At 39.8% G+C, this 25,648-nt stretch overlaps 2 protein-coding genes across 11 annotated transcripts in view; one reads left to right on the forward strand and one right to left on the reverse strand.

Moving 5' to 3' along the window:
• The window catches only part of SUGCT (succinyl-CoA:glutarate-CoA transferase), a 483,356-nt gene extending 469,019 nt beyond the window's left edge, over positions 1-14,337 (reverse strand). For 2 of the 3 annotated variants that reach the window (XM_054019420.1, XM_054019419.1), the window contains exons 1-5: positions 13,964-14,337; positions 9,682-9,733; positions 9,513-9,586; positions 2,331-2,416; positions 1,804-1,854 (exon numbers count right to left, since the gene is read on the reverse strand). In XM_054019420.1, the coding sequence (XP_053875395.1) occupies positions 1,804-1,854; positions 2,331-2,416; positions 9,513-9,586; positions 9,682-9,733; positions 13,964-14,141 (441 nt within the window). In that variant the 5' untranslated portion in view covers positions 14,142-14,337. The remainder of the gene's footprint in view (positions 1-1,803; positions 1,855-2,330; positions 2,417-9,512; positions 9,587-9,681; positions 9,734-13,963) is intronic. The other variant, XM_054019421.1, reaches the window with a different exon arrangement.
• Positions 14,338-14,459: 122 nt separating this feature from the next.
• MPLKIP (M-phase specific PLK1 interacting protein) overlaps positions 14,460-25,648 on the forward strand; it is a 62,793-nt gene continuing 51,604 nt past the window's right edge. For 5 of the 8 annotated variants that reach the window (XR_008443910.1, XR_008443904.1, XR_008443908.1 and 2 more), the window contains exon 1: positions 17,470-17,557. Coding sequence is in view for 2 of the 8 variants with exons in the window: in XM_054019202.1 (XP_053875177.1) it covers positions 17,189-17,557; positions 22,803-23,006 (573 nt within the window). In the remaining 6 variants the exon portion in view is untranslated. Of the gene's footprint in view, positions 14,540-17,100; positions 17,558-22,802; positions 24,224-25,648 lie in introns of those variants that run through there. The other 3 variants (XM_054019202.1, XR_008443909.1, XM_054019203.1) reach the window with 3 other exon arrangements.

The following is a 25,648-nucleotide window of genomic DNA, read 5'->3' on the forward strand; positions in this document are numbered from 1 at the left end:
AAAGGATGAAGCCACATGTTTCCTGAGCATATGACTTTTGGCTTTTCAGTTTTTCTAGATATTTTGTAAGCCTTGCCTGAGGAATAATCAATTAGCTTGGGGGAAGAGGGACAGAAATTAGCCCTACTTATCTTTTTCCTTTTTAGCTTTTGGCCTTTCAGTAAAATCATTAGGGGAGGAGACCTCAGAAATGACCCATATTTTACCCTAAATGCTCTCTGGGCAACAGAGTCACTTGGGGTTTGCCTATGTTAGGAAAGGTGGTTACGGTGAGGTCCTGCGACGCCTGCCATAACCTGTGTCTACATGAGGGAAATCATTGTGGTTAGGTTGGGGTTAGTTAGCCTGTTTAGTTACCTAGCCCCAAGCTAATCTTGATAAACAGAACAGAAAGAAACACCATTGTCATAGTCATCAAGGGCAGCCTTGGAGAGAATCAGGAGAATGTGCTGGACAGAGGAAGAAGTTGAGAAGTGGTAGGATGGGGGTCTCCAACCTCCTTCTCAGTTATGGGACTTGATGGATCCTTGCACTGCCACTCCTTACTTGAAGAGTTTACCGTTTCCTGGAATCTGTGTATTTCTTGGCAGGTGGCTGTACCTACTATGGGTGCTAGTCGAGCTCTCCCACTAAGCTATACCACTAACAGGCCATGTTCTGGATGCACAGTAAATTTTGACTCAGTGCCAAGCTGCCCATATGTTTTTCTGCTGAGGTGTTAGGTGCAGATGTGGGGTGGCAGATGACGGGAGGGAAGCTGCTAAAATACATCAATTTTATATCAAGCACAATTATTTTATTTGTATAATTTTTCCAAACCATCCATAGGAAACTATGATGTTAAGTAGCAATCAATATTGCCTTTCAGTTCTATTCTGAGGTCTGTCTATGAAAATGACATTATAGGATTCTTGGTTTAAGGTCTCCAAATGATTTCCAAATTCTGCATAAGTGAAAAAACCAAACTCAAATTGGAATGCATCATTTTATATATCATCGCCAGCAAAAAATTGCCCTTTGGTGTGTTGGTGCTGCAGAGTTAACAGGAGTAACAAGTAGCACATCTTGTCTGTCACTAAATTAAACAGGTGAGACATAAATAAGGAATAGCTCTATTGAATACGACGTGCCATTTTTACATAGTTACTTCTGAGAATAAAACCACATTTTAAGTTCTAAAATGAAAAACTGAAAGAGAGACAGAACAGAAATATGAAGCCTGATCTGGCAAGTGAACAGACATTGAGGCAGCTTTGCTATTCATAGGATCTGATCAACAGTAAACACACGAAAAACACTTCAAATACTGGAGCCCAAACCTGCTCCCTCAGACTTCATTGGGCAGTGAGCAAAGTAGACATATGCAAACATTTGCTATACAATATTGAAAATATAGATGAACAGATGGTTCACCATTCCTAATACAGTGAAATACTCTTAAACATTAAGTCCATTTTTCCACATAAAAGCTTTCATTTATAGTGCTTAAAGTGCAATTTCTCATTGCAATGCACTGAAACAATTTGAGACTTAGTGTGAAATCCACTTTAAAGAGGATTTCACACTATCCAAACTCACTGTACAGTGTAACTGAGTTGCACTGTATATTGAGTCATTAAGATAAATGTTTAAGTGCATAAAAGAAAATGAGTGTATTGCTGTTTAACACAACTATACAGGTGATACACATTAATCATTAAAAACAGGGTAATATAGTTAATCGGCCATTATATTAATGTTTATTCTTTGCTATTATGCTGAAAACAATGTAAAATGCATTATTTACATTGTACCAGAACATACCTCTCTGATCATCTTTGCTCCTTTTGGATTTTTCATATTGACAGCTATACTCTGGTAACAAAAAACACAATATTGTTCGTTATGTGAAAGTCCGTGTCACTCACCCTGTTTTCTTCTTCCAAATGTAACAAGTTATACATCCTTAATTGTTCAAAATACTCATTCTGGTTCTTTAAAGGAACTCTCCAGTTCCAATTTAATGCTAATTTTAATCTTACCACATTTACATATAGTAAGGATTACACAATTGTAAACTACAATATTTGAGGTTTGTACCCCGTAAAGCATGCTTAAGAAAAAACAGACAATTAGAATTCTTGCTTTGTTAGTTACTGGTTTCTCCCTAATTGTTACAGTTATCTAATTTGTCAAAAAAAAAAATGCTTCTGTTCAATATAATCCAGTCTCTAGTACTACTGCAAATATTATCTAAAGAACATAAAAGAAAAATTTTATAAAGTTTGTTCTGAGTTCCTTGTCACAGAAAAACCCAAACCACAATGCACAATAGAGGAGCTTCTGTTTACCTTTTTATTTCGATTTACACTGAGAAAATAAATGCTTTCTGTTCCAACAAAAGGTGGTCCCCAGGCTCTTGTGTCATCACCAACTCCTGAAAATAAGAATGTCACATTTTTGTATCTGTCCAGTATTATGCTGCACCAAATACACTGACAAATATGCAGAAAATGAACACTCTGTTCTTCTCCCAGTTTACCTTTAAAATGGTTTAAGCATCAGCTAGGACAGCCAAAACATCTCCTTTAATCACCATTGGTAGACAATGGTTTAGAATCATACATATTTTAGATATTTTTTTGTTATCTGTAAAGAAAAACTCCGAAACCTGATTAAGCAAAACAGGCTTGTTTTTGCCACTGCTGTGACTATTTGAAAAATATTTTTATTGCATTCAAAGACAAAAAGTACAGAATAAGAAGGGATGATATGAATATAAAAACAGCTCACTTCAAAAGCAATATTAACTGTTAACATGCTTGAAAATAAATAATTTGAATTGGACTGTGTTGCACTGAGTTGGCAATCCAGTACCTCTTTTGGGTTGACTTCTTGTCCTCCACACTCTCAATTTCATCAAAAATTAAGAAAGTCAATCTCTAGCCTTTATGATTGTGAAAAAACACCTTCAAATGTTATAATGAGTTTGTAGACAGTCTGAAACAGCTATCAAAAGAATAAAATGTCCTGCTTATCTGTAACTTAGATGTCCAATCACAATAATTTAAATGCCAACATTATTAACTATTTCACTGGTGACCAGAACCTGTATAAATAAAAAAAAAGAAAGGGACGATTATAGTACAAAGATATGCACAATCTAATGTGAGTGACATTTTACTTTGATGCCACAAGTGGGAGGTGCTTGGAAGAGTATCACCACTTTTTTTCCCCAGCAGAGAGGAGTAGAAATCAGGGGGGCCCAATAAATCTCATCAATACGGGGTGGGGCAATCCTGAAAAGCCCAGCAAGACATACAACAACCCCAAAAAGCCCAGATTCCCTCAGAGTAGCGTGGGCTTGTTCTGCTCTGGCAGTACATGTGAGACCAGGCAGCTTCCTCTCTCATTCCAATGGCTGCTCCTCGTCCCTCTACCAGAGAATGTCTGCAGCCTCAGACAGGTATCACTGCACCCATTATGCCTGGATTCAATTTTGAAGCTTTTCTTCAATCATGAGGGCTAGAAATACATATTTTAAAATGAAAATTTTGATTCAGATGTAATCACGTGACTATGGGAGCCACAGCCCTAGGCACGTACCTACTGTGCTTAGACTTTAACCCCTCCCTGTCCATGAATAAATATGAACCCTATGGAAGGGGGAACCAAGCTTGAGTAACCCAGCAGAGCTTAAAGCAGCATATATTATTATTTCACATTTATATTGCAGTAGCACGTAAAGGCAACAGCCAGGTTGAACATCATTGTGCTAGGCATTGTACAAACACATAAAAAATTACAGTTACCAAGAACTCCACATTTTGGTGTCTCAAAAGGGAGGAGCTTGGTTTGTGGGTGGAGCTTGGGAAAGTATCATTACACTTTTTTCTACACTCATCCAGTTCAAGCCATGCCATCAATACATTTCTACAGTACCTTCCTATAAGGATCTCAAAGTGGATTACTAACACCAATAATGGAGTAAGTCTAGTAACACCCCTATGAAGTAGGGCTTTTGTCACAGGATAAGTTTATGAACCTACTTTACAGATGTGGGAAGCAGACACTGAGAGGTTAAGTGACTCCTCTGAGATCTGAATGCGATAGAGCTAAGAATAAAATGCAGGTCTCCCAAATCTTAGGTTTGTACTTTAACCACAAGACCCTGCTTCCTCCCTATACCCATTATACTTTGAATCCTAGTTTTCAGTTTCACTTATTGGTATGGGACTGTGAGCTTTCCAAAATTAAACAATTTAAAACCCTAGTAAACAAAGTTGCAGGAGCAAGTCTCAGAGGATGATTTGTTGGCTGAAGTGGTAGAATCTTTTTCTTAGGTGTTCATTGTGGATAGCTTTCTGATTTAAGTATAATAAATGAGTGTGTAGTTTGACTTTAGTGGGGTTTGTTTGTTTTTTTCAAATAATAAAAAGAGAAAAGACTTTTTTTTTTTTTTTAAATGGCCGGAAACTTATGTAAGGAAAAACACATGACATAATGTGCAGCTGCTATGACATATCTGCATGCCTCAAGTGCGTAGTGAGGCACAAGACTGGAGGCCAAATGTGGAAATACCTCTGAAACAACTGCACTCCCTGGAGTTTGTTATTCTACTTGTATAATTTTAAGAGGAGCTCAACTAAACAAATAAAATCTGCAAAATTTAAGAAATGTAGTTATTACACTAGGACAAAGCACTTGTTATTAGTATCTAAAACAAGGAAGTTCTTAAGAAAACTTCTTCAAATCTAAAAAATACCTGCATAGAGTGGGAAGAGAAATCAGTTGTAATAAAGTGAAATATTCAAAAGTAGCAGCTTGCTGTGATCCTACAAAATAGAGATAAATTCAGGCCATAACTACCATGCTCAGAGGGAGCCATAAAAAAAAATGCTAAAATGTTTTTGGTTTTGTTTTGGTTTTTTTTAGTTATCTAAAAATTCACTCCTGAAGTCTGTTAACCTCGGACATTTCCAGAGCTAGAAGTGAATGTTCTGTGGGAAGCGGAGAATCTCCCTTTCCAATGGAATAAAGATCCCATTTCTATTCATGGCCGGATACAAAATACTGGAATTTAAGGTTTTAACAATTTTATACACAGAAAATCTTTCACTGGTACAAAATTGAATTTACATTTAGGGGAAAGAGAAGGAAACATTTCTCTAGCAGGTTGTTTTTTAAGTCAGATACTTGAAACTGCTCAGTGATTTGGAATATTAGAATCTGCCCACTGATTCATCTTCCTGAGGCTAAGACACCTTTTAATCAATGAATCCAAGTGCTTGTAATCCCCATTTCAAGACATGTGTAACAACAACAAAAAGGAAAGAAAATAGTTACTGTAATCTAGACATTTTAATTTTTTTTAAATGAAGCTCTAGTCTCTTGTTTCTTGCCATACCAATCTGTTCAATTCTACTTCAATATCTCTGACTTATGTGCCTAATTGTGGCCAACCTCAAGAGGCAAGTAATTTGCTCAGTATTCTACCTCTGTGCAACAAAATGTACTCCAGCTTAAGTTCACACAGAAAAGCTTTAGCTCAGGGCATATTAAACTACTGAAACATAATACAGTGATGGGAAAACACCTGCTTGTTCCCTTACTGGTATGGGATGTGTCCTATGGGTGTTTACTCTGGTACAGTGCAAATTACACTTAAAATTCACAATGTTCGACTAATGCAATATGAATCTACATCAACGGGTCTCAACCCGCAGGACACTTGCAGCCCACGTGACATCCTCAGAGCCCTACAGATGTATATATATAGTGTGGATGTGGCCTACATAAAACATAGAGAGCAGCATATGCGACCCGCATATGCGACCCACAATGGTAAATAGGTTGAGAACCACTGATCTATATTATTTCCTTGGTGGGATAAGGTATTCCTAATTTTATATGCTTACCTAATTTTCATTCAGGACACATTTTTTAAAAGAGAATGTTAACTCAAACATTGCCCAAACTGTAGATTTTTAAAAGAATTAATTAGAAATCTTTCTAAACACAAGCTAACATTCCCCTTCAGCATTTTCAATCCAAACATTGCAGCACTAAGAACCTATCCAAGCTGAAGCAAATTCAAAGAAGTGGGCAAACAACATAAACAGTTTAAGCAACTGTTTTAAATCCTTCAGCTTTGATCATCTAGGCTTTTATTTGTGAAAGGGCATGCATTCCTCCCCTCTACCCCCCCAGCTACCCCAGGAATGGCTCTAACTTTCTTATTTTAGTGTCCACACTGTATAATTTATTCAAGTCCCCTCCACTAACACCTGTACAGTACAACACAACAGTCCTAATCTCTATGACCTTCTCCTGTTCATCAGGGACCAGGGAGGAAATGAGATCTCCCTTCCTTGGAATTTCCTTCAATCTGGGCTCAGCTAGCCCTGTACTCCATGCTCTAGCACTTCCTTTCTACCTTTTATCAAGATAATCAGCTGATGGGCCAATTAATTCCTTAAATCACACAGCTTCCTTGTCAGATTAACTACTTCCTCCTTATTTCCTCAAATCAGCCATCACTGGGGAAGCTAATTGAGGCCACAGTGATCAGAGTGCTGACCCTCTATTAGCTCTCAGCCCTCTGTCACAATGAATAACATAATGAAGTAAGAGTTTGCATAAAATATGATTTTTAAATTGGCAATTCCTCTTTAAAATCCACGTACAGAGCCTAATAACCATACAATTTCCATCCCTTCCATACAGAGCTGTGATGCACATTCAGTTAAGAAATTTTCACATGGCTCCTGCTAAAATCATTGTTCTTAGAATATATACCTATAACATCATGTCCTACACCTACTTAGATCTCCGCCAACTCACCGAGTTTAAGCCAGTTTTGTTCAACTTACCATTATGTATTTCCCTATATGTTATTTGAATGAATGACATATTTTCTATGGATGTTTCAGTTCTGGTTTGCCCCCCATTACATATGCATTTCACAGAAATCCATTCTGCAATCACATGCTATTTACAATCAATAGGAACAAGACTAAAAGTTCCTATTCCTAATCTAGGTGCTCCTAAACTTACAATTGTACTCATTTCCATCAGGCTATCCAGATTCTTATACTGGCACCTATCAGCTGGTGAAAAATAAGGCCAGCTCCTGGGCAGTTGGCTCTCCCTCTGTTCCTTGGAAAGGAGGGGCAGAAGGAACAAGAACTCAGAGCTGCAGCAGCAGTCATGGCCTTCAGGGTTTGGGAATCCTGCAGAGAGGTGGGCCAGCCTAAATCACTTGTACTGGGGATATAGTGGGAGAGCCTGGACAGGAATAGAAAGAGATCTGCAACTCAGCAAAATCACACGCATGGATCTGAACCCTGAAAACACTGGTATCTATTTTGTTGCCTTCTTTTGGAACACCAGCTATATCCAGGCAAATATGGCTATATTTAGTTACATTTGGAAAGGACACAATCTTCCCGCTCCCAAAAAATGTCTACCCAAAATAATTAATACCAGTCATATTTCTCCTTTGTAGAATTACAATTTCATATACTGTCAATGTTTTACAGAAGCTTTCACCTATTGGAGAATTTTTTGTAATGAGAGTCATAATCACTGTTCCCTCTAGATGTACAGGGTCAGAGAGGAAAGAAGCATTGGTGCATTCACCTTTCAGAAGTCAATAAAAGAGTCCTAAGTTCATAGCATCATCTTGTGGCCTAGTTGCATCAATTTATGCTAACAAGGCATTATGCAATGCCTTTTATTGCATCCCTAGTTTGGCGCCACCACTGTAACAATGCTGTGCCACTCCTATACACTGATAATTGTAGCAACAGCAGATCAGACTGTATCTCAAAATAAAAATTCTATTTTCATAGTATCAGGAACCTAATACTAAAGTTTTATACAAACCCATAAATTTCTATTGCCTTAATGGCAGTTACTCTTGGAAATCCTCTGTGTACTGATGGGAGAAAAGAGCCCAGAATGACCAGTTAGAAACCTGGTGTTTCAATCAGTAACAGATGTCTGATTAATATGCCAGAGGCAAATGATTCACTAAATCCAGCTGTAAAAGCAGATGGTGTATTTTATTTCCAGGGGTCAAACAGAATGGGAGTGCTTCTGCAGCATTCCCAACCCTTGCCTAAGAAGCAAGTGATGAGACCAGGAAATCAATCAAAGGTCTTTCATGTGGTAATATAGAACAACTAATCTCAGGGCCATCAGTTTATGAGATCTAACAAGGTCACCACATAAAGTGTAATATGTTGCCATATATCAGTGATAACATCAGTCCAGTTATACATCTCTAGGTACAAAACCTATTCTGGATTCAAAACAATTCCATTTAGCATGATAGGCCCCAACCATTTCGCATATGCTGGCCCCAAACCTCCTGACTCTTGTACTAATTTTTACCTTTTTTTTGTCTGTCTGTTTTAAATAATCTGCCTTATTCACAATTGGCTTTGCAGGTAGAGCAAAGCATGTGTTTTAACTGGTAGCCTGCAGCAATCCTCTGAAGCCACCAACAATACATAAGGGTCATAACAGTATAGAAAAAACAATTAGAAATAACTATATTTCTTGTCCTATAATGAGATTATAAACTTCTTGGGGCAGGGACAATCTTGTCATTAAATGTGTGTACAGCACCTAGCACAGTGAGGCTCTGCTCCCTGACTGGGGCCTCTAGGTACTCCTGTAATAAAAATAAATCATAAAAATAATAGATAATTTCTGGAAGAATGCTGTTTGTCATGACATTATAGTTCAGACTGCAGCACTTTTTCCCTAAACCCTATTTTAAAAGCCTTTTCATGTGATAAAGAAAACTCCCTAGGCCAAAAATACTTAGTCTGAGGCCAAAGGAGAATCTTTCTAAATAATTTAAAAGAAAACAATCTAAATTTCGAGTCACAGATAATGTACATTTCATGTCTGAAGTCTTTTGCTAAGTGGATTAACATTATTTTCTGAATTCATAACCCAAAAAGGACTTGATCTTAGAACTTCAGACTTCTCATGCCCTTATCCTTCCTAGAAGACTTAAGGCCATAAGTTACTTCTGAACAAAAAACTTATCTACACTTACCACTAAATTACAGTTTTTAGAATAAACTGACAGGAGAAGCTCCAGTAACTAGACCAGCAAGTATGCCAGCAACTAGTTCTCCACCTGTGAGTCTGAAGGAAACTGGAAATAGAATGATATCCACAGGGCCCCAAAAAAGAGTCAAAACCTATAGGCTGCAAAGTAATAGCTAACAAATTAAAGTTTTCCAAGGGCCTAGACAGACACACACCAGCATTTTCTTTCTCCTCACTTCCGCAGGGTGGGAGAGGGAGAAAAGCAGGCAAGGGAATTGCATTTTATATGTTTCAGCCCAGACTGTGCTCCCCAAACCCCTAATGGGCCTTGACTATAAATCAAAGTGCCTCCAAGGATTGCAGGACACCCCTTAAAACAGCACAGAGGAAAAAAATTATTCAAAAGTACATAGACAACTAATGATTAAACTGATCCTCAGTCTGATTATATTAAGAAACCTTACCTGGTCTTTCCACTTTAATAACTTCTGCTCCTAAGTCTCCTAAATTCATTGTTGCAAAGGGTCCTGCAAGTACCCTGCAATATTAAAAAGCAGTGGGTTTTCGTAGTTGTTCTATCACAGCATTTGAATCTCAGAAAAGTATTCTGAACTACAAACAGCAAACACAAACCTTGTTAGATCAAGAATTTTCACACCTTCTAGCGGCTTCACCTTATTAGCACCTGGTAAGAAAGAGAAAACAATATTTTATTTGTGAACCTCTTTTTTTAAGGAGACTAATGTCTCTCCGTGGAAGTCTGAAATATCTGCTGTATCACACTCTGCCTTGTTACCCACATTGCATAAAATAGGGATAACAGCAGCTTCAGATATATAAAATCAGTTATTTGTAAAGCATGATATAAATTAGTATTGTAGAGCCTATTTTAAATCCCTTAGAACACTACAATATACTGTTATTTTGTTATTTTTAAAAGTGCCTGTTACATACATAGACATTAAGCTGATAAGCAGCAGCCTGTGTAGAAAGATTCAATAAACTCATAGCAGTCAGTGTCAAGAAGATATATGAATTAAAACTAATGGATAACAGACTGACATGAAGTAATGACTCCCCAGCTGCAGAGTTGTTTGACCTATGCTGACAATCAAAAGTAGGGTCAGCACTTACAACACACACAAAAAGTGTGTCTTCACATTTTAAAAGGCACTTGAAAACTGAAGCAGATGAGCACAAACCAAGAAAATATTTGTTCTGTCTGATAGCACTCATGATGGTAAATATATGCTCAAGAAATTTATCCACACATATTTTTCCTTCCAACCATGACGATCGTTGAAAACTATATGAAGGATATTAAACCCCAAGGGGACATGCAGTCTAGGTCACAGGTGTTACAGATCTTCTGGGTGATCTTGGGCACATCACTTAACTCTTCTGTAAAATGGGGGATAATATTTCGCTACCTCATAGGGATGTTGTGAGGTGTATTAATTAATATCAGTGAGATGTTCAACTACTATAGTGATAAATGCCATTGCAATTTCAATAAATAAATAAAAATCAGACCTCTGTTAAAACAAGAAAGGTTACATAGCATTAGCCAGGAGGAACTCATCTTTACTCATGTACTTGTTCAAACAAGGGGAAAAGACAAAGTATTGTAAGACAGTCTCACTTTCTCTCTAGCCCTCAGTTACAAAGCATGCACGCAGAGTATTAGGATGGACTGGGAATTTAAGGCCCCTGCTCAAATATTTTAATTCATCACACTGCACTCTGAAAAAATAGTGACTTCAATTGTAAGACATTTTCCTCAATTATTACAAATCTCTCCAGAGGGATTTGGGTGGTTTGTTTTGTTGTTGTTACTGTTGTTGTTGCCATGAGGAAGTGTGATATGCAGACTAGTCAGCATTTAAAAAAAAAAATGTCTGTCTAAATATTTGCCTCATAGTTGTTTTGCACATCTTAAACACAGGAAGTCAGGTACACATGTTTAGTACTGTTGTATTTCACTGTAAATACTGGAGAGGTTGCAAAATAGTTTACTAGTAATTATGCTGGATATCAATATAAAATACTTGGTGGGACAACCTCAATAAAGCCACACATAGCTTGATGACGCTTAATCAGCCCTCCATCTGTAAACTCACTTAGGCCCCAGATGATAAGAATTTAACCATATGCTTAACTTTAAGCAGGTAAGTTGTCCTATTTACTTCATTAAGACTGACTACTCTCATGCTTAACGGTAAGCATATGTTTAAGTGTGTTTTAAGTGCTGAATCAGGGCATTACAGAAGAACAGAACTTTATTAGAGCATCTGCAGATGACAAAAAGTCTGCCTTTCTTTCCATCCTCTCTAAAACTCGCAATCTCTTCACTATGCCACAGACCATATGGAGCCTGATTTTCTCCCTTTCTCATACATACACTGCTGTGGTAGTACCACAGCAACAGTAGTCTCACAAGTAAAGGCACTTCCAGACTCAAAAAGTTCTGCAGCTGTAGTTGACAGTCCTTTAGGAGTCCCCTCAGACTCTCTAAGGGAAGTCTGCAAAGTATTTAGATTTCACCTGTTAAAATATGCATTTACACAAAGCCATAATTAACAAGAGAATGAGTCCCCATTATTATCATATCATTCATATTACGGTATTAATTAGGAACCCCAATCAATGACCATGGCCCCACTGGAGTAGGGGTCAGCATAGGAGAAAGTGCAGAGGTGTTTCTGGGAGAAGTGGTCTGTTGGACAATAGATACGGGAAGTTGAATAGGGGTGTTGTCCCAATGACAGAGAAATAGAGGCGAGGGGAAGGTCTGTGGAAGGTAGATCAAAAGCTTGGTTCAGAAAGTTTCAGAAGCAATGCCAGCGAGCGGAACTACTCTTGCCTAATCATCTATGAATTTACATGATGCCTCAGTTTTGGTTTCTAATAGTAAGCCAATGAGCTGCAGACTGATTTTACATGATACACTCGATCTATACCCACTTGATCACCAGAGAAATAATAGTTCTAATACACTAGTCATGTGAACACTGCCAAAATCATTCTGAGTCCTACTATCCCAGTATCATCCCCCATCTTCATCCTCTCCTGTGACAGTTATTGATTTCTTAAGTAAATCAAATAGTACCAACTTCGCCTTTTATTGAATTAAGCCTATAGCTCAACTAGTGCAAGAATTCCTCTCTCTCAGGTGTAGCTACACCATATTTGCAGATTGTTTATTCCTATAATAAACTGGACAAACACATGGACCTCTATTACAAGTAGCTCTGATTGAGAAAAAAATAATCAGGCCCACTCAAACTTTGTAGACTCTGAGGGTATTTTAAACTGAAGAGTCTCCCATATTACATTTAGTACACTTTACACAGGCAGGATCGTGTCAGGTGTGTTAACGTAGCTTATAACAACATTAACAAAAAAAAAACAGAATTTTTTTCATAGTAGAATTGATTTGTACTACTTTTAATCCTGAAAATCTTAAAGTTGTCTTTTATATTTTAAAACAGAGGCAAATATAGGAGAAAGGGGACAAAAGGAAGCATTCTGTAGGCCTGATTCTTCTCTCACATCACTTTTACACCAATGCTGCTCCACTGTCTTCAATTAAATTACTTCTAATTTATATCTGGGCAAGTGATGAGAATCAAGCCCTCCTCTACCGAATTGCAAAGTAGATATATTCTCTCATTCATGCAGACTGCCTCCAGTGGCCACATTTACTCATTGTGTAAGTAGATGCAGCATCAATGCACTTACACCAGCAATCAATTTGGATGAAAGGACAAGCTATTGCTGTGGCCTGATCATTCCAGTTCAGCTGCTTATATTTCTGTTTGGTATTTGAAACAGATTAGAAAATGAGCAAATCAATTCTGCTTATTAAATGGCCACCAGAAAGTAGGCTTTTTTAACTAAAGATAAAAATAGAGCTTGCAGGAAAGCAAACAGTGAAAAGTTTTGTTAAATAATAAGAGGCTCACAAAATGGGTTGTTCGCCCATAAAATGGAAACAAACAGCTTTTGTAACTGAACTAAAAAGCGTAACACATTCTCTATATATTGCTGTTAGTAGTCTGATAATTAGTTCTTCTTGGGCTCCAGCCCCTCCCATGATTCTCCCTTTATTTTTTTGCCACCTGCATACATTCATTGACCACCCTGGAAAGTCTGCATTAGAATCAGAACCTTTTGAGTTCTTCCTCAGCCACTGTGGAAAATTATACCCCAAAGCCAGATGTACATTTTCATTTAGAAAAAAATAATCATTTGCAATCAGGACAGTTATGGTTTTAGTAATGCTGCAGCACGAGTGTAGAGTCAAGTCCAATTTCAGATAAACTTTAAAAAAATTTCCTTAAAATGCTAGGGGACAAAGAAAACGATCTAGGAATCTATGTGAATTCAGTCTGCTATCGTTGACAGATATTATTAGTGTCATATTCTCATGCCCTGCATGGACATTAAAATATCCCATCATATTTTTCATAAGAGCAGAAGTTTCCCTCGCTATCTGCAGCCCTAGAAGCAGTTGCATTTCAGTGTTTGTGTGTGTGGCGCTCTCAGCGCCTTTGGGGAATGAACGACATTATTATAGCACATCACACGTATAGCGTAATTCTCAACCAAGCAAATATTTATGTTGGCTTGTCCCTTATCATCCAGCTCTGGATGTGTTTTTCTTGTGTTTTTCTAAACTAAGATAGCTGGGGCAGGAAACATGTTGGTTTGGCAAAGATCTCTCACCTGTACACATAAATAATAATAGTATGAAGAGACGCTTGCTCTGAGATACTTTTAAGTAAAACTTCTCCTGGACTTTGATTCATTTCCACCGCCCTGCGCACGTGTTACATGATACACACGATCCACGGTGTCCAGGCCAGATAAAACAAGTGGTTTATTAAATTAAGAGTTTAAAAGAAGTGACTACCTGGCTGGAGAGAGCTTCCCTGCACCCCTCTGCTGCTGCTAGGTGAGGAGAGGATTCTCAGAGGGCTGGGGCAGAGGGGCGAGACAGGGTAGCCACTGCTGCTAGGGAGAGTGGGGCACAGACTCGTCCTGCGCCTGACACAGGAGCAACTCCTTCTTCGCAGCAGAGCGCTCAGCATTGCTGCGGCTGTCAGCCCGAGCCGGGACAATCACACGTCTCAGAGGCACCGTAGGCTACGTACCGAGGCACAGGACTGACTCACTGCGAGCAATAGCGACCGCTATCAGAGCCGCAGGCAGTCGGGGGAAAGGACTGGAGGAGGCGCGTCAGGGTCCGATTTGACTCGGCCCCTTCCCACCTCTGTGTGTGTGAAAAATGTGCCCAGTCCGGTATACTGCGCAGGCGCAATGCTACGCTGCTTCCAGTCTACCCTTTCCGCACGGAAATTCTCCCACCCTTTCGCACCGCGCAGGCGTAGTTCTCAATGTCTCTCCCATTTTTTCTCGGAGAGTGAAAATGTTCCCAGCTCTGTGGACTACGCAAGCGCGACGCTAAATGTCTCCTGGTCCCTTCTCTGTGAGTGCGACAATGAGACCACCTTTCCTGGTGGTAGTGGGAAGTTCAGGAGTGGGAGACTAGGGTTCAGGCTTGTGGGGAAAACTCTCAACCTCAGTCACGGTCAGGGAGTTCTCAGACTTTGTTTCACTATGGTTTATTGCTATACTCTTCTAGGGAAGATGCGGACTTAGGTGGCTTTCTAGTACATTTTGCTCCCAGGGGAGCAATTTTTGTTCTGTATTACCCCTCTGCTAAATCCTTTTCAGACTGAGCACTGCTGCTTCACGTAAACCCAGAGTGGCATAAATTTTGCCCTGCGCTGTGAAGTTTTATTCTGCCTGGTTGAGCAAATAGTTGGGGAGAATCGCTCTTGTACTAATTTACTCGGTATAAAACTAGAGTTGGCATATTCATCCCATGCATTTGTAAGGCATCCATCATAAGGTTACCAGAGTGTCCTTTACAATATATAGCTCACAAATGTATTATACTTTTCCCCCAGTAAGGAAGGAAATTCTTTACTGCCCTAGAAACTGATGATCATCCTCTGGGATATGTTGCCAGAGGATAATAAGAGGAGAGTTCCACCAGTTGCACTTAATTAGCATTTAAGAGATGTATCTTATTTTTTTCCAGAGAAAGTTTACCAAGTTTAAACTCTAGCATACTTTTGTTGAGCAACTTTCAGAGCTTCTTGTACAGGGTGGGAAACATAAAGTTTGTTACTGTTATTTGTACTTTTACATATTTGAGAGGCATTCAAGTATTACAGTGATGAAACCATATAAGTATGTTGGTAGACACATAAATAGGTAGGTAAACCTGTCACAGAACATATCTGCTGCAGATTCCCACAAATATTTTGTTGGAAATCAATAATTTAAGCTATTTGGGGGGAAATTAATCAACAAGGCATTAGTTTAATACAGTCTCAACTAGGTTGTAAAGTTAGGACCTCTTTCATGTGGAGCATAATTTAAACTTCATTGAGGTAAACAGGTTATGTTACTTTTTTTTGGTTTGAAATGGTATTCTGCATGGTTGGTTTATAAAATGCAGCAATTTATGGCTTGTATTTGTAATTTCTTTTTGCTTAGCTCTTTTAAAAAATGCAAAAGATTAAATTAACTTCAACATTGCAAATTTTAACACCTAAATGACAGGTAATAAAAAAGTTATAGGTGCTCGTGCTGAAGTAGAAATGGGGCTATGCGTTGGTCCACCCACACAGAGCACAGCATTGAGGCCTAGTTCTCAAAGCAATGCTAGAATCTTGGACAGTTTATATAAAAGGGCTACACTTCTCCATTAATTTAACCTAGATTAAAGAGCCACCATAACACTGAAATGAAGTTATGTCTTGGATGGGGGTTAGACTAGATGACCCTTGTGGACGCAGTCCTGTCTAACCCTATGATTTTATGATGTAGTTAAGCTGACCTAACCCCGAATATAGACCATGGTAGCTCAACAAAAGAATTCTTTGACCTAACTTCCCCCTCTGGGGGAGGTGGATTGCCAACAGATGGGAGAGCTCCTCCCTTCAATATAAGAATAGTGTCTACACTGAAGTGCTTCAGCAGTGCAGCTGTAGCATTTCAAGTGTAGACAGGCCCTGAATCTGCAGAGCCTGAAACAATAGCTCTGATATGGGAGCAGCCCCATTCAACTCAGTAGGGTAGTTCACACCTCAGATTCCCAGTGATAATTTAAATATCAATATTGTTAACTATTTCACTAATCAAAGCATGTCTGAAAGGACAAGGATAAATACTGTGAAGATTGGGTTGAACTGGTAAGACTATCACTTTAAAAAACAACAAGCTGATCTGTGCAGCCAAAAGACCAGAGAGGAGGGTACCTGAGCCCTACTAGGAGAAAGTAATCTGGAAGAGCCAAGGGCACTGAACTTCCAGCAAGTGGAACCAAGCCTGAGGAAACCCACTAGGGCAGAGGGGATCTTATTTTGAACCAGTGGTTAAAGTAGATTGAAACAGGAGGGGGGAAGCTCTTAGTGCACCAGCCAAGGAGAAGCCAGAGTGGTGATGCCTACCCAAGCCAGGGAGCTCTCCCTCTGGTCCTTTTTCCTTCCTAAACCTGTTCAAAACAGGGGTTGATCTGAGTGCCTCTGATGTTTATATTTATTCGAATGGATAAAACACAGCTGTTTGGGTAGGCCCAGCCACAAGGCACTACCCTGCCTGGAACCCAAGGTGGGTTAATGGCTACAGTCTGCTTTGGGGATGGGACTTCACCGTCCATGCGGAGCCAGCAGTGAGAACACGAGGGGCCTTCTCCTAAGAGGAGAGCTTCACCTTCGGTGTTCAGCCAAGCCTTGCCCACCCACCCTGCTGGGTGCCTCCTCCCTGGCAGCTGCTGCTGCCGCCTCCTCCCCAGGGACTCCGGTGCCCGGAGTGCCCTAACTGATGCTGGGGGAAACGCTGGTGTAGTGTTCTGTTCCCCCCTCCCTCTCTGCCTCGCCGGAACCTCCGAACCCGGAACCTCCTGGCCGCGGCACAGGGCGCGTCGGGCCCCAGCGAGCAGCAACGCAGCACGCCGCGCGCGCACGCGCCGTGTGTCTCTGGCGGTTAGGAGGGGCGGTTGCGCATTTTTCGTTCGTTTCCCGGCTCGGGGTTCGGAGGCCGCAGCGGGAGCCGGAACGGGGCCATGCACCGACAGAGCTTCCGCCCCCCCACGCCCCCGTACCCGGGCGGGGGGCCCTGGGGCGGCGGGTTTCGGAGCCCTCCCTCCGGCGGGGGCCCTATGCCGCCCTCCCCGCGGGGCTACGGGAGCCCCCACCACACACCGCCGTACGGCCCCCGGCCCTACTCGCCCCGAGGCCACAGCTTCCACGGCGGCGGCGGGCGGTTCGGGAGCCCGTCCCCGGGGGGTCAAAGCCCGCGCAGGCCGCAGAGTGCCAGCCCCAGGTACTCGGCTCCCTACGGCAGCATCCCCCCGGCCGCGGCCCAGCAGCGTCCGCCGCATCATCCGCAGCAATACAAGTCCTCGCCGCGGGGCTCCCAGAGATACTACCAGGTATGGGAGGGGGAAGCTGCCCTGGACAGCGGGAGGCGCTGCTGTGTGCCTCGGTGCGTGGGCGCCGTGCGCGTGTGGGAAGGAGATTAATGGCGGATTGAAACACGCAGCAGCCCCCCCTCCCCAATTTCCGCCCCCCCCCTTAGGCTCCCTTCCCAGATCCCAGAAAAGAGGGACTAGTGTAATACAGAGTGAAATCCATCCCCACCCTGTACTAGAGGGAGGAGAGAGACTGATTCACACAGCCAGCGCTTTCCACATTTTCTGAAAGGGAGGGAAACTGACGCAAAGCAGAATCCACTTCCAGGCTCTTTGGGGCTGGGAAAGAGACAAGAACCCCAGGAACATTCTCTCCCCTCCTGCCCTGGCATTTGAGGGGGCGGGATAAGAAAGCATCAAACTCATCTCTCTCCTTCCTTATGTTAGCTTTTTCCCGGTCTCAACTTTACCAAGTTGTTTTTAGTTTGTTTTTTAAGAGCTAAGATGAATTTGAATGTTTGTAACTTTGTCCGGGACCTCTTACTTGAGGAGTTGACATAATTGGGAGATTGGGTACAGTCAAGTATAGGTTGCTGCTAAAATGACTAAAAAAATTGTTTTCAAACAGAGTTGAAAATCTTTCCTAGTTACAAAAGGAACTTTAAAATAGAGACGTGAAATACTGTCTCAATAATGCTTTGTGGTTTTCAACTTCCAATTTTAAAGTGATGAATCACTATGCTAATCTCTGAATTGTTGTTAGTTTCTGTATGGAGCTAATAGTTAAAGTAACACCTGTGCAGGTGAAATATTTCTTACCTAGCAATTTTGTAGTTCATAACTTAAGCTTTGTCTTTAAAAACAAAAGTTGGGGGAGGGGAGAATACAGAACTAACTTTATCAGAACGCACATGCACTGTAGAAATGCTATGGTCATAGTCCCAATAGCTGATATGTAGGTGTAGAGAACACTCCACCAAACAGTGGTTTACTACTTTTTTTTATCAACTTAATCAGGTAGAAAGTGAACAGTGTTAAAGCCATACAAAATACAGTTCCCAGTAACTACTGAAATTATTATTTGTTTTCAGCTCAGTTGGAAAACCTATTTCTATTCCTACAAAAAGTGCCTGATAAGCTGTGCATGGGTCTTCATGCTGAATCACTCTGGTTTTGCCTTTTCAGAGTGGTTATTGACATGGGACTATGCTTACAGCATTGGAAACTATGGATAGTTTGTTGAATTTCTGTAAAATTGTTGGTCAAGTTATTTTGTTCACAATGTATTCTTTGTGGAGTAAATGAATAAAAGTTAGGAATTTGCAGTGGAGGAAGGAATTGAAATCCAACATGAGTAAAAGGTATGGAGGGGACAGTTAACAATTGATCTTAAACTTCATGCTGATACTAAAAATATTTAGAAAAGTACCGTAACTATAAATTTAACTGTTCTTTGAGTTGCACAAGTACAGAGTACATAAATAGACATGGTAAAGAAGTTATATTGTGGCAAAGTGTAACTACTCATGACTGTGTCCCTACAACTTAGTCTCTAATAGATTAGACCCCTGCATTCAGGAGAAAGCTATTTCATAATGATTTCTGGGAAGAAAATGACGAGTACTGAGCAGTTTGATTCCATTGTCTGTTCAAAAGTTTGTGTTACCACTGGAGAGACTAATATTCTCTCTCTCTCCTTCCTGTAAACCCATCATTGCTCAGGCCTAGTCCCCACTAACCCCCCACTTCGGACTAAGGTATGCAAATTCAGCTATGTTAATAACGTAGCTGAATTTGAAGTACCTTAGTCCGAACTTACCGCGGGTCCAGACGCGGCAGGGAGGCTCCCCCGTCGATGCCGCGTACTCCTCTCGCCGAGCTGGAGTACCGGCGTCGACGGCAAGCACTTCCAGGATAGACTTATCGCGTCTAAACCAGACATGATAAATCGATCCCAGAACATCGATTGCCTGCCGCCGGACCCTCCGGTAAGTGTAGACGTACCCTCATACACATCAAAATCTCTAAAGTTTGTAATACTACTGATATCCTCAAGTTTAGGGACCTAGAAAAACCATCTAAAATCTTTTGTCTGGAAACAGGACTTAGAAAAGGCAATTCTTATTAACAGTGTTTGTCAGATTTTTTTACTTAACACCTAATATTGTGCTTTTCAAGCACTAAAAATGAGGACAGTTGAATTTGAACCCTCAGTTACCATAACCTTTTTTAAAAAAAAGCTTAAAGGGAAATAGTATTAAGTATAGATTTGTTATAATTATATTAATTTTCAAAACAGTTTGAATAAATGCCTGTCCCTATCTAACTATAGGACTTTCTCTTTACTTAGCTTTGACTTAGTTTTCTGCCATAAGTATTTCTACTTCCATTATTACCTTTTTATGCTAACTTGATTAACTGTTTGGACATAGTAGTGACTAGTAAGACTTTTGAATACAGAGGCTCCATCTCCAACAGGGAAATGTCCCATTGCTGACAGTGGTGGTAACCCTGATTTCCCCCATCAATGGAGGCTGGAAAAATGTGGAGATGGGACAGAAAATGTCAGCATTATTACAGGAAGTGCAAAATCTGGTAAAATGGTATCCTATCATGCTTTCTATAAAGGGTTGAAAACCCTTGGCTCCTCTGAGCTGGCACCTAAACCTTTTCAGCATTAACAGAGGAAATTGGGAATGGGAGTGACCATTGCTATCTTTCTAGGCATTATTGCCACATTTAAAATCATGATATTAAACCACATCAGCTAGAGACAGTTTTCCTTGTGTAGACAGAGCCTTAGGTTTTCTATTCAAAGGAGGATTGATGTGAGAATAGCTTCACTATAATGTTAAGTGTTCTGAAATTTGTCTCCCTTTCCTCGCACTTTCTCAGTAATAAAATTAAGAATTAACACTTTTTTGTGTTTGGAGATACTTGTCATGGTTAATATTTTAAGATATGAACGTCTACATACATAGGGAGTTGTTTCAGAATAGTGATTTGTGATTAACAATGTGTGGAAGCTCCTCTTCCAGAATGAGTGCTTTATTCCAAATGAGCTTACTTCAAAACGGGATTCTTATTCCAAAAAAGCATCAACACATGGAGTTAGGCAGGAATAACTAATGCCTTCTAACTTCACAGCCCACCTTATTCCAAATTGAGTTTCATGTCTAAATGAGCCCGTTAGAATTTTAAATACACTTCTCCAATGCAATCATCCCTTCAAAATATTTATTACAAATCCAGTGTCAGAGTTTTTGAGTTTGGATAAATTAATTGTCTTCTGAATGCTGAAAATTATAAGTAGAATGTTACAAAAAGAATAAAGATTTCCTGAGTGTGGTGATTGGGAGCAGTGTTATAACCACTGAATTAGATTACAACATTTTAGTGAACTGAAGCATCTCTTTCTTTGATCAGTCTTCTGAAGTCTAGAATACACAGCTTTGCTTTTTAATATGCAGGCTTAAATGAGTGTCTCTTAATGCCAGTCTTTTTTGCTAGTTTTTATTGGCTTGGTCTAGAAACACTTGTAAATCTACTAATGTCTCATGGAAGGCTTTGTGAAATATAACAGGTGTTCTTGTGTTTATATATTTTTTCTTATGACTTGGGTACACTGAGATGAAAATTGTGGCATCACTGTTGTTCTACTTCTCTACTTGTAGTCATTCTTCTGTTTGTGAGATCCTAGTCATATCCATATAATTTAATTGTGATGACATGGAGAAATAAGTGGGGTGAAAAAAATCAAGGTGGCTTCTGCATATTCCCATTTGTGGGATGTATCTCCAGTGCCATAAAACTTCAGGTGCTCTCTGTAAAAAACTTACCTATTGTGCACCCCTTTGCACCACCAGATTTTTAGAATTGAGGTTTGGAGAGATGGATGGTCCCCAACATCCTCAGTTCTTCCTCCTCTGTGGCTAGGTGTAGGGACCATCTCTGTATGGAAGGAAAACTTGTTGCTGTCTGGTATCTTTAGATACATAATTTCTGTGCCATTGTTTAGACCAAGGATTGGCAACCTTCGGCACGTGGCGCGCCAGGGTAAGCCCCCTCGCGGGCCGGGCCGGTTTGTTTACCTGCCGCGTCCGCAGGTTTGGCCGATCTCAGCTCCCACTGGCCGTGGTCCGCTGCTCCAGGCCAATGGGGGCTGCGGGAAGCGGTGACCAGCACATCCCTCGGCCCGCGCCGCTTCCCGCAGCCCCTATTGGCCTGGGACGGCAAACCACAGCCAGTGGGAACCGCGATCAGCCAAACCTGCAGACGCGGCAGGTAAACAAACCGGCCCGGCCCGCGAGGGGGCTTACCCTGGCGAGCCACGTGCCAAAGGTTGCCGATCCCTGGTTTAGACCATCCCTGAGCAGTTTGTCTGGTTCCAAGTTTTTCCTGCCAAATTTGAGAGTTTAAAATCTTATCTGTTGCTGTGTGAAGGACCTACATTTATACAAAAGGAAACTAAGTTTACAGAGGAAAGTATGAAATTAACAATACCCATGATGTCAGATTCACAAAGTAAAATCTTTGTTATAGTTCTCTTAGGTTATGTACTTGCAACAGTAGTCAGTGAGAATAATTAACGTAACTTGTCTCTGCTTTGATAAAATTCAAGTCTCAAAAGCACCAACAGACAAATAATTAGTCCATTGTAAACAGTTTGTGCTGCATTTAATTAACAGATTTATATAGCAACAGTACCCACATTTGGTTATCTAAAGAAGGGAATCTTTTATGTAGAACTTGAAAAACAACTGGTTTAACCCAAATACAATGTTCTTTACTGTAAGTGTTTTGGGTTAACTGTGTCTTTGCTTTGTACAGCACAGATTAAACCCTCAGCCCTTAAATACTCTGTGTTGTCTAGATTTTGCTGTTTGTAAATGGTTCTTTGTAAACTCTTTCCAAGCTTAATCTATTCTTTGTTTTGTTGCCTAGCTTTTAAATTAGACCTGTTTCAGGACTGTGTAGTCTATTTAAAAGTAGTCTCATTTTTTTTTTTTCTGCAGTTACATACAGGTATGAAGTGAACATTTACTTTAGACAAGCTTACTCTTTTATAATGGTACATCACTGTTCCCAAGAAAATATTGTGATGAACCTTGATACATAAACTAAACTTTTCTGAGGAAGATACTCTAGGGCAGTGGTAATTATCACTAGCAGATGGAATTTGAAAGGTCTGCTACATTAGAGGAAAACTTTTTTTGTTTTAATTAGTCTATTAAATGTTTCTTTACCTGATGGTTTTCTTCCAAAGGGATCACCCAGGACATCTACTCCATTTGGTACAGCGCATGGCAGAGGGAAAAGAGTGTCTAATGATGTGGAAAACTATTACAGACCTTCAATGCTTGAGGACCCATGGGCTGGCCTAGAGCCAGTTTCTGTTACAGACATAAACCAACAATACAGCAGTGAGCAAACAACATATACTGGTAAAAAAGGGAGGTATTTCAGTTAACATTTCTAAAAGCCAAATAACTCCATCTGTCAGGAAAACTTTGGGACAAAATCTTTAAACCTACACAAAATGAACAGTAATCAAGACCCTAGCTAATGCTTTTATTTGAACAAATGTCCACCCTTTTATCTGACTTCTTTTTACTGCATTGGATATTTTTATGTATGGGGGAGGGGAAAGTAGTGGTGGATAATATACATTTCTGGCTACATGGAAGTGCCTACCAGCTTTGAAGAACAAAGTGTTCTTTAATCACCAGCGATTGATTTGTGTCTGTTAAAACAGGTTTCCATTTATTTACCTCTTCCATGCCAGATTGTTATCCTAACTTTTATTGTTAACTCCTTTAGGAAGTGGTATTTTTTTATGTTTCAACGTTTTTAAAATGAAGTGTGGAAATACAAAAAACAAAAACCTTTGTAAATCCTTGGTTTGTAATGTAAAAAAAATTATTTTAGGACTTTTTTGTTAAGGTGTACTTGGCAAAGAAGTAATTAGTTATATTCTGTAAATATAATGCTTATATTCTCTGGTTAAATTTTGATTTTGTGCACAATTTTTTGTTAATTCTAGTGTAAAATAAGTGAAACATGAGTTTTAGCCATCTCAGGAAACCAATGTATTGTATTTGGAAAGTTTAATTTGTTAAACCAGCTCTTGAATGATAAACGTCTGTAATCATGTTTGGGTTGTGGTTTTTTTGTTTTGTTTTTGGCTTTTTTTTTTTTTTTTTGGTTTGTTTGTTTTTGGTTGCATTTTAAAGGATTCATATTTGAAAACAAAATAGAAATGTATGGATTATAGCAAACAAATTTGTCTTCTGGCAAGTAAAGATTAACCTGCACATAAACATTAGATAATTAAATTAATACAAAGATGTTGTCTTGCTCTAATTTTTAGAATAGTGTAGATCTGGTGATGAATCAAACTCCGTTTGTATGATTAGATAATTGAGTTCAGTACATACCATAACATTTCACTCTTAAATTGTCCATTAACATTTATAACTCTCTTCTGACTTGGTTAAAGAAACTAGATTAACATATCTGCCTACAAGAGCCTTTTTACCATTTTTTGTCTCCTGATGGGTAATGTGTCTAAGTTATATGAAAGCTTTGTTTAGGGCTTATCTACACTTGGAGTTATCCCTGATTAACTCCATGTGTGGATGCTCTTATTTCCAGAATAAATAGGAAATAAAATCATGTTTAAACAAGCCCTTTCTATGACTTGTTATGCTTGTAATAATGTCTAAAAACTGTCAAAACACCTGAGATGTTATGGTTGAAAATATCAGTATTTGTTTTTGACCTTTGTTATGCTGGATTTTAAATATAGATTATGGGTGAGAACTTACTAAAGTAAAGGAAGTCTGAGGTCAATTTTAAATTGTGATACTAAGTTTGGGTGCTTCATAACATTTCAGAAGAATGACCTTGGTAGTTGTCAGAATCACATACTCTAAGGGCTGGTCTACACTTAGTCCGGACTTCGGACTAAGGTACGCAAATTCAGCTACGTTAATAACGTAGCTGAATTCGAAGTACCTTACTCCGGACTTACCGCGGTCCAGACGCGGCCGGAAGTCTCCCCCCGTCGACGCCGCGTACTCCTCTCGGCGAGCTGGAGTACCGGCGTCGATTGTGAGCACTTCCGGGATCGATCCGGGATCGATTTATCGCGTCTTAACCAGACGCGATAAATCGATCCCAGAACATCGATAGCGTGCCTCCGGACCAGCCGGTAAGTGAAGACTAGGCCTAAGATTTTTGTGTGTGTGCACGCATTGCATCCATGGATGTCTGCTTAGGACACTACTCAATACACCTTGCTAAGTTGTAGCTCTCAAATATCGGAGTTTTACTTGAATGAGGAATGTGAAATAGCCCTTAAATGTTTGCAGAATTCTTCCATACTGTCTGCTTGATGTCAAGAATATTTAAACCCTCCGTCCAGAATCAAAATTGGTTCCTGGTTAACCAGCTATTTGTAATGTATCATTAGACTGTCCTTGTTTTTATCCACCGTGCATACCAGCAGTACTGAGATTACTTAAGAATAAACCATGGAAAGTTTTATAGAACTAAAAACAGTGAAATGTACCCATCATGAAACGTGAAATATTAAGCTTTGCTTTTTTTATTTGATGGGGGCTGTAAAGCTCAAACAAAAAGCAATGAGATGCTTTACTGCGTCAACTTTCTTTTACTGTGCCATATATAATTCAGTGCAGTTTCTTTTTAATAACATGTTTTATGCTCTTGAGAAACAGATTTGGTGATATCTGATACTCTTCAGAGACTCAAATTATAAATGTTCCCAGTTACAGATATGAGAAGAAACTGGGTTTGGGAAGGGAAAGGGTTCATAACAGAAGACACTGTAAGAGGTGGGACTACTTTACAATAGCCCAACATCAGCTGCCATTGTACTGCGTAAAGATGCATTTCTTTCACTTTAGCTTTACAGTTCACCCCAGCTACCTCTGGATTTGGGTTTCAGACTTCAGAGAAGGTAGATACTTTTCCAGAAAAAGAAATTTTCAGGAAAATATCTTGAAGTATTGTTAAACTAATACTGGCCTTCAGCCGTGCCATCTATTATGCGGCTGCTCCTGTGCATGTCAGGATTTGGACCTATAT

The sequence above is a fragment of the Malaclemys terrapin genome, chromosome 2, assembly GCF_027887155.1.
Source record: "Malaclemys terrapin pileata isolate rMalTer1 chromosome 2, rMalTer1.hap1, whole genome shotgun sequence".
Taxonomy (NCBI): domain Eukaryota; kingdom Metazoa; phylum Chordata; order Testudines; family Emydidae; genus Malaclemys; species Malaclemys terrapin.